At 37.7% G+C, this 16,054-nt stretch overlaps 1 protein-coding gene across 5 annotated transcripts in view; it reads left to right on the top strand.

Moving 5' to 3' along the window:
* The window catches only part of Pcdh15 (protocadherin related 15), an 840,767-nt gene that overhangs the window by 674,725 nt on the left and 149,988 nt on the right, over positions 1-16,054 (top strand). For all 5 annotated transcript variants that reach the window (XR_007974376.1, XM_052163513.1, XM_052163511.1 and 2 more), the window contains exons 24-25: positions 11,852-11,961; positions 13,752-13,892. Coding sequence is in view for 4 of the 5 variants with exons in the window: in XM_052163513.1 (XP_052019473.1) it covers positions 11,852-11,961; positions 13,752-13,892 (251 nt within the window). In the remaining variant the exon portion in view is untranslated. The remainder of the gene's footprint in view (positions 1-11,851; positions 11,962-13,751; positions 13,893-16,054) is intronic.

Raw genomic sequence — 16,054 nt, 5'->3', positions numbered from 1 at the left:
GCTTATGATAAAGGGTTCACGGGTGTCACCATGTGTATGTGTGTGAAGTCACTTATTTCCTCTCACTTCTTTGTGGGCTGGGGATCAACTAACTCCCCAGGCTTGCAAAAGTGAATACTTTTACCCACTGAGCCATCTCACTGGCCTGAGCCATCTAAATTATTCACTTGTAAAGAAAGAGCTTGCCCCTTTCAATCTTGGAACCAATGTGAATGTTAGGGGGTTGTTCATGCATCAATACTTCAATAGTTGGATTCATTTTCTTAAATTATTTCTGATCTATTCATAGATCCTTTGTCCATTTTATTATTCCTTACCTCTAACAAGTGGTATGACTAAACTTGAGTTAAAAACCATGTGTGAGAGAGTATGGCATAACATACTGTACTATGCAGTATTAGCAGTTTTCCTGACAGGGTTTGGGGCAGTTTAGGAAAATGAAAACTCCATGTAACTGGCCTGGTTATTAATATGTAATATACACATAAATTAATATGTATTATATAAATCCAACTCACTCATTTTAATATAGAAGCATATAAATAAGGCCTACTTTATTATGTTTCAAGTCTATATTAATAAGCATCAAATCATACTCTTTGTTTGCCTTCAAACTTTTGCTAATTGTAAATGTCTTAAAATTTTTATAAATTATTCTAAATATTTTTATTTTTGTATTTATTATTTATATAGTGACTTCACAAACATAAACACCATGACATGTGGACCCTCCAACATAAAACTAAACACAGAAAAAATAAAAATGAAAATTACAACCCCCCCCTCATTATGACTAAAGTGAGACTTAATAGCAAGTATCTCTTTAAAGGGAACTCCCATGTAAGAGACTTGGGACTGAGTTGGGATCAAATTTGAGGACCTCAGCAGAAAGTTTTACTATGAGCCCAAGTTAAAAAGAGATAGGGACTACTGGGGCGAAATACCCAAGTATCCCAGACTTCATTGTGTCATTGAAATGAAACCATCTCACTTAAGTGTGTGTCTATGTGACACACATTAATTGAAGGGAGACAGACATCTCTCACATAAATACCACAGAAGATCCCACAGTATGGTAGAAAACATGTAGTCTACCTACACCTCCTGTGGCCACAACCTAAAGCACAGCTCATCCATGCTTGCTAAGAGGGTTTCCATTTTTCATGGTTTAGCATCTCTTAGAAAGTTGTTACATTGTCATAGAAAATTCACCTAGTATGTTTTTCCATTAACCCATGCAAAAATACTAAAATCCTGGTCGTAGTTAAGGTTATGTGAGTGCCCAAGAATGGACTGACTCCTGTAGGGAGGTCAAGTGTGTTAGCACCGTGAAGTGTGACGTTTGATCTTCATCTGAGGATGGCAGACTGAGTGGCTGTGCATACACTGGGATTCACTCTCACCTTCAGGTTGAGAGTAAATATCATAGAAAGGTCAACATGTCTAAGATAGACCATGCAATCTAAATGTGAATATTGATTTTGAGTGGAGAAGGTAGTGTCTTACTCAATTTATATAAAAAAATTAGTCAAGGCAACTATTTTGAAATTTTCCAAAAAATATGGTGCCTACATAGATATAGCTTTGGTATTTATTTATGATGGATATATGCCAATTTTAATTGTTAAATATTTCAAATTTAAAACTATAGAGAATTTAAAATGTATACATTTTAATATATAATTTCTATGAAAAATAAAAATTAAATTTATAGCTATATATAAGTAAGAAAAAGATCAAATGTTTCAAATGCATTTTTGTTAATTTCTTACATATTTTGTTAACCCTAGAGAAATATTCTGTTTCTGCTATTACTCAATTTTAATCTCTCAAACCTAGATAAAAGATAATTATCATAAGAATATCCTGACATTTGCAAACTTCAAATACTCTTTCCTAAAATATAACCTTCAAAATTTCCATATTAAAATTAAAAATTGGTATGTTGCTGATTAATGTGAATTAATTTCATCACTAATGACAGTAAAACTTATATATAATTCATATTTAAACTCAATCTGAGCAGCTTTTGTATTGGGAATTGAAATAAGTATAACTCAACAAAGAATTAATAGTCTAGCCTCTTTTCTATAAAAATGAGGAAAATTATAATTTATAATCAGAGATATACCTTTTATATACTATATTATAAAAAAGTGGAAAATTTTTCTGCTGTGCAAAAGATGTTTTTATAGCATTTCAGTGAGATTTCATTAGAGAACTGCAGTTCTCTTGTATTAAGGGACACTGCTCTCATTCCTGAAAATTTTGATTTGCAGAGTTAAAGATCTTTAACCAGCAAAGATAAGCATGGATTGATAAAATAATTGAAGAGACTACAAAAATGACAGGAAAAGCTATGAAAACTTTCAAATAAAGAGAGTGCTACTGGATAACTGAAGCCACTCTGCTTTAATATAGATCTATTGTCCAACATGAAATCTCTTCTTTCCTGAAGATAAACTCCCAGATCTTCTGTCACTATCCAAGTCTTTCCTTACCCAAAATGGAGTTTCTCTTTATGTTTGAGAAAAGGCTTGGGACCTCTAGAGTGAACCCATACACTTTCTCTGCCACACAGAACTGAACTTCTTTACATCTTCTGAGGTGCAGGTGGTTTACAGGTGGTTTACAGTCTCTGTTCTCCTAAGTTGGAAGTCCTGATGATCTTTCTCCCATTACATTAAATCTGTGGAGTGTCCTGTTTCAGGGTCCTGTAGGTACGGTTCTGAATTGATGAGCTTAAAGATTCGGGCCGGGACTAGCTGTGAAAAGACTTATGAGCAATATGAAAGGCCTTATTTTTACTGGGGTTCACAAATCACCGCACGGACCTTGAACATCGTCGCTTGCAGAAGATTAGGTTGTATGGAGGTTAGAAGCGTCTAAGCCTAGGCCAAGGGATAGTTAGAACAGAGAAAGAATTACTCTGGGCTCAGCCCAAGCCATATATCCATAAAGCTTGGGTACAGTTCCTATCCCATCATCAGAGGAAATAATAAAGATATTTATGAGTTATATATCACTATATAACTATTCTTTAAAATGTGATAGTTTCAAATAGCCACTGGTTATTTCTTATAATCCACGGGTTGCTTAGATAGAATTTGTTCTGATACATGGGTTCACATATGATGCGATTAATAAAAAACAGATAAACAAACAAACCCAACTTGGCATATTAATCACACAAAAATGACATGCTGCTGTAACATTGGAGATGGCCAGCGCTCAGGCTGAGCTTCGTGTTGCCTAGGAAAGTGATTTGATTAAAAGCTGTGCTGGAAACATTCTCCCCTGTTCGCTAGCAAAGGTAGTTTTACAGTGTGAAGCAGGGAACCCATAAAACAGAATAGCCAGGAATGGGGCCAGTAACCAAATAGATGCATGTTTTTCTGGTGACATTGTGTCAGAGCATATCTCCCTGCTCAGTGACAACATCAATACCCCAAATTGTAAATCTTGAAAGTAGCCTTTTTCTTAAAGACTTTAAAGAAACAACTTGCAATGTCATATTTTCTAGAAAGAAATTTTCCTTAAGTTCAGTCAAACTGGGGAACCTTAAGATTTTCTCCATTTATGAACTTTGCTGTCATAATGGACTGAGTTTGTGGAGGATGCCTGGTCATTTCTCCTTGTGTTACCTTCTGTCCTTAATAAATCTGTATCAAATGATTTCACATGTGACCATGAGGTGAGCCAGAAGCCTCAGTACTTCTTCAGTGTTAGATGCAAAGTCACACATTACTATCCCAGGCTTAGCATCTTGTGCACCTTAAACAATCATGTACATCAGGAACCAGCCCAATGACAGGGGAGCAGGGCAACCCCTTCTCTTTGGGATAGACAGAAAAAAATGAGCCAATATTTCTACTCACCCATACAATTAAGAATATATATGATCTGCTTTGATATATTTTGATGCATGTATACATTCCATAATGTCCAAGGCATTCAACCCTGTCTACCTCATGCCCTACCTTCCTCTGTTGGGAAAATAACAAAAATGATTTGCTAAAGATCATTATATGAACAACTGTCAACTTCATTTCTTTTTCTGAGTGATTCTGTTCCAGACCTATTGGTCTAACTCTACATCAAGAGACAGAGTCCCTGTTTCAGTTCTGTTACACTGAAGGTATTTAGGACCCAGAGATGTATAAACGATTCACATTTGCTTGTGAATATCTAACTAGAGACTGGAATGGATACATTTTCTTGAGTCTTCCATAATTTCATAAGTAACTGTCTATTTATTAGGCAAGCCTATCACCACCAGGGTGTGGGACCAACTGTATCTTCAGTCTTTGATCCAGATTATTGTAGTAGCTTACAGGCACACAATATATGTAAACATACTGCACAACTCAATATAAAATAATGTGTCTGAATGTTAAATTATTTTCTTCTTATTCTTTTTAAATTTTTGTGTCAACTTCTAGGTATATTGGCCTCATCCCCTGACAGTCGTATTCATGAATGGAGCCAAAAAAATTATCTATGGGTGGTAAAAATAGGAAAAGAGAAAAATATAATCTTTATATATATGTAAAATAGAAAATCAAAGAACACAGAAAATATTTTATAACATCACCTTGCTAGACATACTTAAGCTTTGTGTGTGTGTGTTCCTAGTGTTTATAAGACAAACACACACACATGTATTTAAGCAAATTTTTCATTAAGTGTGACTCATAAGATTGTGATGTCAATAATATGTAAACCTATATGGAGTAATTCCAATATGCTTGGAATAAGAAAATTAGTGACTCTTAGTATATCTAACAAAGGTATTTAATATTGTCTCATTGTATAGACTCTTTAAAATATTAATAATATGAAGGCCATAAGCAATTTTCCCATCTGAAAACCTCATAACATCAGAAGCAGAGGTCTCCTAGAGTTAAGAAGAAGCATGAGTTGCTTAATTCTGACATCATTATGGATGGAAAACCAAATCATCCTAACCAGAGAGGGAGCGAGAGGGAAGGGGAGGTATCAGGGAGAAAGGCCCAATATTCCTCAGACTCCGCATCTGAAAACCTTTCCCAAAGTGATTCCTTACGGACCATAGACAGCTTTGGAGAGTGTGTCAGGAAATGAGAGTGCTGACATAATTAACTTCTCCAGAAGATTCATTTAGAGTTGAAGTTTGAGAACCAATGGCTAGGGAGAGATTCAGATAAACCCCATGAATGAGAACATTCTCACAAAACAAAATGAAAAAAAGCATATAGTTATCCTAAATGACATTTTTTTAACCATGACAATAATTTCAGAAATCCATTGGCTTTGTTGTCTCACATCTTCAAGCTGAAGGTGCCTCATGAGTGTGAACAGAGCTGAACCTCTTATGAAGGACTCCTACCCACTTGGTCCTTTACTCTTTTTTTTTTTATATTATTTATAATTCACCCTGAGAATCACGGGGAGCTGGTGTCTCTGCAGCTTCCTGTCCTGGCCCTATTTTTCTTAGTTAAATGTGTAGAATCAGGTCACCCTGACACAATTACCACAAGGTTACACATAATAGGAATTCCAGTGGCTGTTTATTTCTTCTCATTTTCATTAAATTTTCTCATAGCAGATATAAAAATGGTTCCTTAATTGGTACTGATTTGCAAATATATTGAATTCCAACATGACAAAATAAATTAGATTTGTCTCTGGGTGGAAGGAGAGAGATAGAGCCAGATTGGAACCACTGAACTTTTATAACATCTATTTACAAACACTTTCAAGCCCTAAACGGCACAGCATTTAAAATAATTAGAAGCTTTGTTCAGCACGCATAACATTTACTGTTATTGTTACTCCTTGAACCCAAATATAAAACAACGAAATTGTTTCCTCTCTATAGCGTAAAAATAAGATCTAACATTTGGATACCACAAATTATGTTTTTTTAGTATAGTTATTATCTAGATGACTTGTATGTTTTAAAACATTTAATTGAGGAAAATTATAGTGCTACATGTTTCCAAAATCATTAGAAATGTTAAACAAACCTTAATTTATGACACTAAGAAAATTATGCTGTATATTTCTTGCATCTAAATTATTACAAAGCTGATAATCTTTCTGGTTCATTCTTTAGTTACAAAGATTAGCTTAAAACAGTAAGTTTAGAGTTATTTTGATCAATTTTCTTCTGAGTAAGTCCCACTGCTATTTTGATATATTTATGTGATGAAGCACTATCCAATAAGCCAATGAAATGTAATATCGTATTATGTATCTACGTGGCAGAAGAAAGACAATATTACATGCTATGTCATTATAGCGTTATGACATTCTGGGAAATGTCATAGATATTTCATACAAGTGGAGGTTCAGGAGGAGAGAAGGAACAGAAAAAATAGGGGATTTTTGAGATCACCATAAAGGAAAGTTCTTCCATTGCCCAGGACAGCAGTGTCCTCACTGTGCTGACAGCAGAAGCTGTCATGTAAACACATCAACACAACCCAACAGTGTGTGCTGGGCTGCACTGTGGCCTGCTTGAGTCTCTGAGACAGAGCTTCCTCTTACACAAGTCATGAGAATGCAGTATTAGCAGCCATCCTAGCAGCGAGGGAGTGACCTATCTATGCCTTCCACCCCACTTTCCATGTTAAATAGTATTTCCATTTTTTAATTGCCTTTCTTTGGCCAAAAATTACACAATGGAATATTATTCAGCTATTAAGAAAAGCAAAATTATGAGTTCCTGAGGTAAATGGGTGGAACTACAAACATTCTGAGTGAAATAACCCAGACCCACATTTTGGTTTTGGTTTGTATATTTATATAATTTGTGAATGTTAGCTTTGACCTTCAGATATGTGTGTTTCTTCTTGAATACCCACAGGGGTCACGGATTACTAAGGGACCATGATAAGGGGAGTCTTTCAAGGGAGGGGGATGGTATAAAGGGAAATAACAGAGCATGTGGGGTTAAATGGGGATGGGGTGAGAAGAGAGTGCAGCAAGGAAAAGGGGAGGGGTAAATAACACTAGAGTCCTCTTGCAAAAGCAATAATTAAATCTGCAACTATAAAAGTCTCTAAAATATATGCCTACATACACATGGATAAGAGGAGATTACCTATAACGGGGGGGGGGGGATAATGGCTCAATTAGACACCCCACAAATAATTCGAGTATCAGGAATGCGTTATCTGAGTTAATGATCAAGGGAGTCCAACCGATTTCCCCAAATACTGCAGGCCATTGGCAGTGCTCTTGCTTACTCTCCAGGAGGAGGGTGAGATCCTGTGGGTGAAGACACTACATACCTGAGTCAGAGAACATGGAGAAACCATGCTGGGACCAACCTCGGAGCTTCATCCCTAGTGGCTAGCTTTCATAAAGCTGAGGAGTGCTATGCATGCTACTGTAGGAGAAAAGTAATCCTCAGTCTTGCCCCAGAATGAACCATGTGTGATACAATAGTGACTGGCCTGTCATGAAATGGCCAACAATTCACTAATGAGTAGCACACGTAACATTAGCCAACCACTTTCTGATTGGATTCTAATCTTGCTCCATAAGAGGAAATCCATACCTTGTACTGTTCTAGGGCCAAGAACTTGTGGCTATACAGCTCATCGGCCCTAGAAAGAAAATCTACTACTATTATTCTGCTAAATGGACTTAGAATTAAACCGATTCCTAATGGTGTACAGTTTTAATCGTAGATTAGTGCATCTTTCAACCCTGATCAGAGCAGCTTATTTCAGTCAGTAGTTGTGATTAGCAGAGACCCACGGCTGGTAAAAGGTGTCGGGAATAAAAGACGATGGAATGATCAGCCCTAAATGGGATGTCTGTATCACACCCCATTCCTCCATGGCTCAGGGACCACTGGGAAAGATGTGGATGAAGAGCATAAGACCCATGGGTGGTAGATGACTACAAGGAACCAGTGTTTCCTGAGCACAGCAGAGAACCTGCACATGCAGACTCATAGCAACCATGATAGCAAGCACAAGACAAGATAAAACGAACCCTTATATGAGACAGGAGATTGGTACAGTTCCTTGCCTGGCCAAGGAGGAATTGGCAATTGATGGTATCTGTAAGAGGAAGAGAGTCAGTTTTTCTTGAGGGTGTGATCCCTGATAGGTTGGCCAGACTCAAATGGTTGGCCACATAGTCAAGCATACTTGAGTAGTACAAATTGAACGTGATGGTATTTAAAAGGGAGGAATGGAATCAGAGTTTGGTAGAGAGATCAGAATGGATCTCAGAGGGGTTAAGGGTAAATACAAATAAAATGTATTGCATTAAATTTTTGAAAAACTATTTAAAACTTTTTTTTTAAATAATCCAACCAACCATGATGATGCATGCCTGGAATCCCAGCCCAGAGAAACACAGAGGTGTAGAAGATCACATCAAGTCTAAAGGCAGTGTGATCCACACAGAATTCTACACCAGCTAGATTATGTATCCAGATACTATCTTTAAAAACGGAGGAGTGGCCCCTGGTTCTGGAAAGACTCAGTGTAACAGTATAGGGCAATTCCAGAACAGGGAAGTGGGAAGGGGTTGATGGGGGAACAGGGGAAGGGAAGAGGGCTTATGGGACTTTTGGGGAGGGGGGAGCCACGAAAGGGGAAATCATTTGAAATGTAAATAAAGAATATATCAAATAAAAAATAAATAAATAAATTTAAAGATGTCTAGTAATGTACATTATAAGAAGAATTTCAGGTGTATGAGTTAATAGTGGAAGATTTGTTTGGGCTAAGCTTTCTGAGGAATATTTTCTTTTTTTGCCTGTAATTAATTGCTTCTGAAATTAACCATTGCATTATGATCATACTTTCTAGAAGAAAAGGAGAAAAGGATTCACTATAAACTATGAGTCACAGAGTGAAACTTGAAAACAAAAACTTAAAATAAGAATATGTGTTCACCCATAAATCAAATTTACTCACCAGATGCTATTAACAAATTCCCATTAGTTGTCAAAAGTTAAAAATGCATACAATTCACACTTTAATTTCACACTCTTTGCATTTGTGAAGTTCGTCAATCTACTGCAATATCCCAGTTTTATATTGTCTACAGATTTGCCTCCATGCATCTGCATGGTGGTTTATACCCACCTCATTCAAACTGATTATAAATCCGTGGCAATGCCCATAGGACTTCCTTCCTACTAATTTGTAGTAAATGCATTTCATATTCAAGTTCTATCTCACTGCAGAGAAAGAATGTAATTTGTCAAATGATATAACAGATATTTTTCCAGAGCATAAAACAATAATAAAATGGGCATGTCTGCAAATGAACAGAGAAGAATTGAAAATGTTTAATCTAACGTTCACTTATCATGGAGGTCCGCTCAATTCTAGCAGGAGAAAATTGAATTTTTATAGCAGTGTTTGTTCTGGTAGAGAGACGTGTACTGCTAGAACAGTTAAGGCAAAGGTTAATGAGCTGATATTTGTCTAGAAGTAAATTAGTTTTACACATTTACTACCAGGGAGAAGTTTAAATGTGCGATTGGCATGCATAGAATATAAATTCCATTATAAATCACGTCATTGATTTTTTTCATGTATTAATTATTTTTATCCTGATTATTCAGTTAAAAATGAACACAGCATGGTTTTTTCTTTTTTCTTTTTTTTTTCTTTTGGTGTGTGAATCCTATTCCTGATGTTAATGCCAAGACACTTGTTCAGGATAAGAGATTCACATGCATGTACCTTGTACAGATGGCCAAACTGACCAATGACAAAAGCATAGCAGTTATCTTACCGCATATAGTATGAACAAGATAAAAAAAAAAAAAACTCAATCTAAGCCCCATGAAACTCTACAAAAGAGTCTCTTGTTTTAAAAAACTCATCCCTTAGTATGACTAATACGTTTTCTTATGTTCAACTTATAAAAATAGCATGTGATATGATGTCATAAACAAACAAATCACTGTTCTAGTCTTTGAGTAGCCACCACAGCACAATCATACCACAATGAACTTAAAGTATAAGGACAACAACGTTGACATGGGGAAAATTCAACAGTCAAGAACCCAGATATGGACTAGCCGTGGTTCATTTTATGCCCTCTCACAGTGTTTAGTACAGATGTTGACTAGGGATAGAGTCTCTTCTGAGGCTAACATCAATCTGCAATGAACATATGAGTTCGGATACACATCGAAGCTTAAGGACTCCTATTAAGATTTGAAGGTATTAGATGTTGGGGCTTAGGTTCATTGCAGGCTAGTATTTAAACATCACTTTTGGATTTTTGTCATGTTAAGAGCTCCCTGTGATAGCTGGTACATTCAGTCCAAGGAAGGATGTTGTCAATAAGTTCTATTGGCTGTGGTCAAGACATAACCCTCAACTTCATGCCATATGATCTACTTCATGATGCCATCCTATCCAGCAAAGGATATAGTCAAGAGTATCTGCTGCATGGCGTCACCTTTCCAGTTATGTCACTCAATCTCAGAGGTGACTGTCATCTTATTCTGGTTAGGAATGAATGGTTCACGAGCCTCATGTAGGAGGAGAGGAGTGCACAAGAGGGGGGACGCCAAGAGGAGAGAGTGACAATCGTATTAAGATTCTGTCTGTCTGTCTTTCTGTCTTTCTGTCTCTTTCTCATTTACTGTCTCTCCCCTATCTGTGTGTATGTGACTGTGTATATGTGTGTCTTTTTAATCTTGTCCAAGTTCAATTCTAAATGGTCACTCATTAAGCAAGAGAACTGAAACAAGTATCTTTATTTTCTTTTACGAGATTAAATACAACAAATTTAACAAAATTATCAAAGAGCAAATCCAACCTCAGAACTTTGTTTAGAAGTGTGCTGTTCTTGTTTAAATCGTTCATTAGTGTCATTTGAAGGTCAGGGCCTTTCTGTTCCACTGAACCAATACTGGGACAATGTGATTAGTTACTTATGGGATAATTTTTCTTACTTTAGAAATATCAACTTAGTATGTATTTCTTTTTCTAATATAATAGCATTTAAAATTAATAAATGTAATTGATAAAATCCTAGATAAAAGTGTTATAACATAAAATTCACTGTTCCAAGAAGTGAAACGTGCTTGGTAGGACAGGCGTAGATGCATTTATAATATAATTCAAATGTAGAGAGTCTGTTTTCATTGGTAGTTGATATTATCAGAAATTTTTGTCTCAGATTTCCCTTATTAAAACATTAGGAAGCAAGTAACACTTTATTTTTCTATACCTTCTACTGCTCCCAATGCATGTTTTTCCCCAACTCACAGAAGTAATGTCACCACAATTATGGGCAGCCACTGAAACAGACAGGAAGGAAGAACGGGAAAGAAGAAAAGGAAGGAATGGAGGGAGGGAGGAAAAGAAAGAGGGAAGGAGAGAGAGAAATGAAGGGGGAGGGAAAGAAATTGGGAAGGAACAAAAGAATGATAGGAGGGAAGAAAAGAAGGAAAAAAGGAACGAAGGAAGAGAGGAAGGGAGGGAGGGAAGGTGGGAGGAAGGGTTGGAGGAATAAAGAAAGGAAATGGAGGAAGGGAGGGAGGGAAGGAGGGACAGAAACGAGGAAAAAGGAACAAAAGAAGGAAGAAAGAAAAAAGGAGGAGGGAAGAAAATGAAGGAAGGAAAGGAGGGAGGGAGGGTGAAGGGAGGGTAGGAGGAAGGAAGAAAAGGAAGAAAGGAAGGAAAGGAGGGAGGGAAGGACATGAATAAGGAAGGGACAAAAGAAGGAAGGAAGGAAGGAAGGAGGGAGGGAGGGAGGGAGGGAGGGAGGGAGGGAGGGAGGGAGGGAAGGAAAAAAGGGAGGAAGGAGGGAAGAAAAGAAGGAAGAAAGGAAAAAAGAAGCAAAGGAAGGAAATGAACTCTGTTTTGACCTGCAGGCCTCCTCCTGTGAGTGAGCTCGCTGCCCGAGGAACTGTAGTCGGTGTCATTTCTGCAGCTGCTATCAATCAGAGCATCGTGTACTCCATTGTGGCCGGAAATGAGGAAGGTGGGTAGCAAGTTTAGCCTTTGTTTTCTCCAAAGACCAATAAATGTAGAATCAGATGAATTTTTGATTGAATTAATATTTCCTCTAACCTAAAGCAGTTCTTACCATCTTCAATGTAATTGATGACTTGATTAATAGCCCAGTTGTATTAGCTAAAGTCATTGTGTACCCTAATGGATGATTAATATTAAATTATAGAAGCTTTTATCTTCCCTTTGTTGGTGATATTTTTGTGACATTTCTTCAAAAATGAATGAGTTGTTCTTTTGACTGCAAGAGATAATAATTATCTTCTAGACTCTCCTCTCCCTTCTGTGTATAACAAAACTTACCTCAATCCCAAGGAGCTTTAGGAACTTAAATAAGTATAAATGACAAAAGATACTTACCAGTACTGACAGACATACATGTTATAGAATACAACGGCCCAAACAGCCAAATCAATTAACAGGAATTTTGAGTTTTGTCTCCCAGATGCTTTTATAATGGTATTCATTTGCTGGACTCTAGGAACAATATCATCCCATTCTGCATTTCATCTGCTGTCCTCTGCTTTCTCTTCAGAGACCCTGGCCAGACTGGGCTATTATGAGTGCCTGAAAATGTTTAATTCATATTTAATATATTAGTTTATTTTGAGTATTTAATTTAAACGTGAACTTGGATGCTACTTGGCAGTCTGGAATAAGAGTCCTGAGACTCTCTCGGGGGTGTTTGCATGACCACCTTCCACTGGAATGGCTGCCCCTCTGGGAAGCACTCACTGACTGACTGTTTATTGGCCCTCTTTGTTTTCCCTCCACTGCTGCCCCTCCCTCCTGAATGCAGTGGAACCTCCTTTCCCCACTGACTTCAAATCTAAAACAGTTGTTTCTTCTCACCCTATTCTGCTGCTTGCCTTTTCCTTGGGCTTTAAGGCAGCCACAAGCCTGTGTTTATCAACTGCTTCCACCACAGTGACAACTTCATATACTTTACTCATTAACTCCCTCAGCAAATGAATGGCGATTATGTGATAACAACTTTTCCAGGTTCTAGGAATGTGGAGAAAAGAAACAAACATGTTCTTTATGATCTTAGAATTCAACAGACCATCAACAGATGAACAATATCTGTTAAGCATACACGTGAACAATAACTGTTAGGCGTGTATGTAGAATATTTCAAGTAATGCTCATCATTACCACAGAGATAGGTGAGGGGGAATATGGAGAAGGAAGAGATGAGATACCATACAAATAAACATGTGTCCTTCTTTCCATTTATAATTCTTACATAGCAGCTTAAAAAACAGAGAGACAAGAGCAAAGTATTTCCAATGCTCATAATAATAAAGCACTTTTTAAAAGTTACCTAGAAGCCAAATTACATACGTGATCTTCGATGTTCTTAGCCAAGCACCAACTACGGGATTAGATGTGTGTGTGTTAGAGGGTAAATAAAACCCAAATATCAGCTAAGCAAAATGCAATGGGCTTCTGTAAAAAAAGACGCCTTCTAAAGTAGGAGTATCTAACACCGCAGTGACAGGAAGATCACAAGCTAAGCACCTGCACCCAGCAGACTCTCAAATCACACACAGCCAAAACTACTAAACACACCATTCAGGGAATACATCTTGATAGCCCCAGGTTCAGTAACACATTTCCAGATGCTGGAAACCTATCACCTCTTAAGTTTGACTATACTTCTGGATGTTTCTTTCTAGTGCCTTTGAAACCATAATAGCTTTTAAAGAGAATAGCTCCTTACCATGTAAAGAAACTAATAAGTTGTATGCTGGGTTCCAGATAAGTTTGGAATCAACAATGTCACTGGGGTCATCTATGTGAATTCCCCATTGGATTATGAAACAAGGACCAGCTATGTGCTCCGAGTGCAAGCAGATTCTCTGGAAGTGGTTCTTGCCAATCTCCGAGTCCCTTCAAAAAGTAAGTTACATTGCTTAAGAGTTTGACGGTATTTTGTGGTGTTTTTGCTGTCTTGAGAATGAAATACATTATAAAATGAAGCTATCCCCTGAGACTATAGGAACCTCTTAGGTTGCTGGAGAGGATTAGCCATCCATCTTAGGAGACCACATTGTGCAACTGAGGAGGAAGCAATAACATATTATTTATAAAACACTGTTACTGCTATCTTCTCTGCCACAATTTCATCAATAAACTTTTGCATCTCCCTTTGAAAGCCTGTGTTCATGGCAAACAATACTGCAATGGATGGATGGTTACTAAGCTGTGCCTACATGAGAACCTAGGGAAAAGTTTGATCTAGGTTGACCTGAATTTGATCCCAGGATCTCAGTTTGATTCCCCTGTAGTGAAAGAAAATAATCAACTCCTAGGATTGTCCCCTGGATGACATATCCATATGGATGCATGTATATGCTCAATGTACACATACACACACATGAGAGAGAGGAGGGGGGATAGCAAACTAATAATAGTATATTTTCTAAGTGAGTAATTAACAACGATATTCATGTAGCATCCCATTTAATTTCCATGCATTTCTGTGTGATGATGAAATGACTGTCACACTTTTAAAAGTCAATTTCAATGATGCTATGAAGTGACAGTCAGCACATTAACAAACAAGATGCAGCTGAAGTGATGGATGCTGAAATATTTCTTTGACCTGTCAGAGCATCATCGTTCCCACGGAAGAGCAAGCAGAAGTCTGTAGAAAGGACTCACAGAGATGCTAGGAGATGTTACCAGAATCATGATAAATCATCACATGTAATACTTTTCACACGCTAAAGCAATAAAGCTTTTTATACATCCCGTTGTGGGTTAGTGTCTAAAAGAGTGGTTCTGTTTCAATTGGAGGGATGGTATATCAGATATCCTGCATATCAGATATTTACATTGTGGTTCATAACAGTAGCAAACTTACAGTTATGAAGCAGCAGTGAAAATAATTTTATGGCTGAGGGTTACTATAACATGGGAAAGGGTTAGAGCATTAGTGAGGTTGGGAACCACTGATGTAAGATATTCACCTTTGACCTTGAGACCATCTCTCAATATCATAATGGAGCATGATGTTCATCAACATCTCTAGAAGGGGAAACGGGAAACAGATGGAGGAAATGTGAGCCGGGGGTCGGGGGAATGGAGGGAGAGGGAGACAGAGACAGACAGGCAGACAGACAGACACAGAGAGACACAGAGAGACAGAGACAGAAAGAGAAAGTATGTGACTGGTACTGAGGAAGGGCCCAGGGTGAGAAAAATGGGAGTTATGCTATGCAAGTGCATTGGTTCATTGAGTCTTGTGACACTGACTGACACCCTAGAAGACTTTCATTTACCACAAACTTTACTTACCAAACTGATGTAGATATCTAAAAGTTGCTCCTAAAGATACATCTAAGTCTGGCCTTGTTGGACATCAAAGGGAAGAAAGGCCCTTGGTCCTGAGAAGGCTCGATGCCCCAGTATAGGGGAATGCCAGGACAGGGAAGCGGGAGTGGGTAGGTTGGTGAGCAGGGGGAGGCAGGATGGAATAGGGGGTTTGGGGAAGGGAAACCAGGAAAGGGGATAACATTTGAAATGTAAATAAGGAAAATATTTAATTAAAAAAAGAACAAGCCAAAAAGGAAAAAAAAAAGATACATCTGAGTCATTTGAAAAATCCAGGACATATAATACATTTAAAATTAAAGGTATTCAACTCTCCTCAAAGATAACACTTCACTGTCATGTTTAAATTGTCTCAAAATAGTAGACCACTTTCCCCAGATTTTAAACCTTTTTAAATTGTGTGTGTGTGTGTGTGTGTGTGTTAGTGTTTCCCTGCATGTCTGTATGTGACACCATGTTCATGGAGAAGTAGGAAGGTATCAAAGCCTCTGGGACTTGAGCTAGGGGTGGCTGTGAACCACAGCATAGGATCTAAGAATGAGAACTGGGTAGTCTACAGAAGGAGCAAGTGTTCCTATTCACTGAGACGTCTCCTAGGCTCTTCCTTCGGATTTCTGAATCCTTAAAGGAGTCAGTGAGGTGGCTTAGCAGGGAAGGGCCATTGCTGACAATCCTCAGGACCCATGCTTGAGAATATTTCTGCAAGTTGTCCTATGATTCCTCAT

Source organism: Apodemus sylvaticus, chromosome 19 (assembly GCF_947179515.1).
Source record: "Apodemus sylvaticus chromosome 19, mApoSyl1.1, whole genome shotgun sequence".
NCBI lineage: Eukaryota > Metazoa > Chordata > Mammalia > Rodentia > Muridae > Apodemus > Apodemus sylvaticus.
This window is presented reverse-complemented; position numbering and strand designations above follow the sequence as displayed.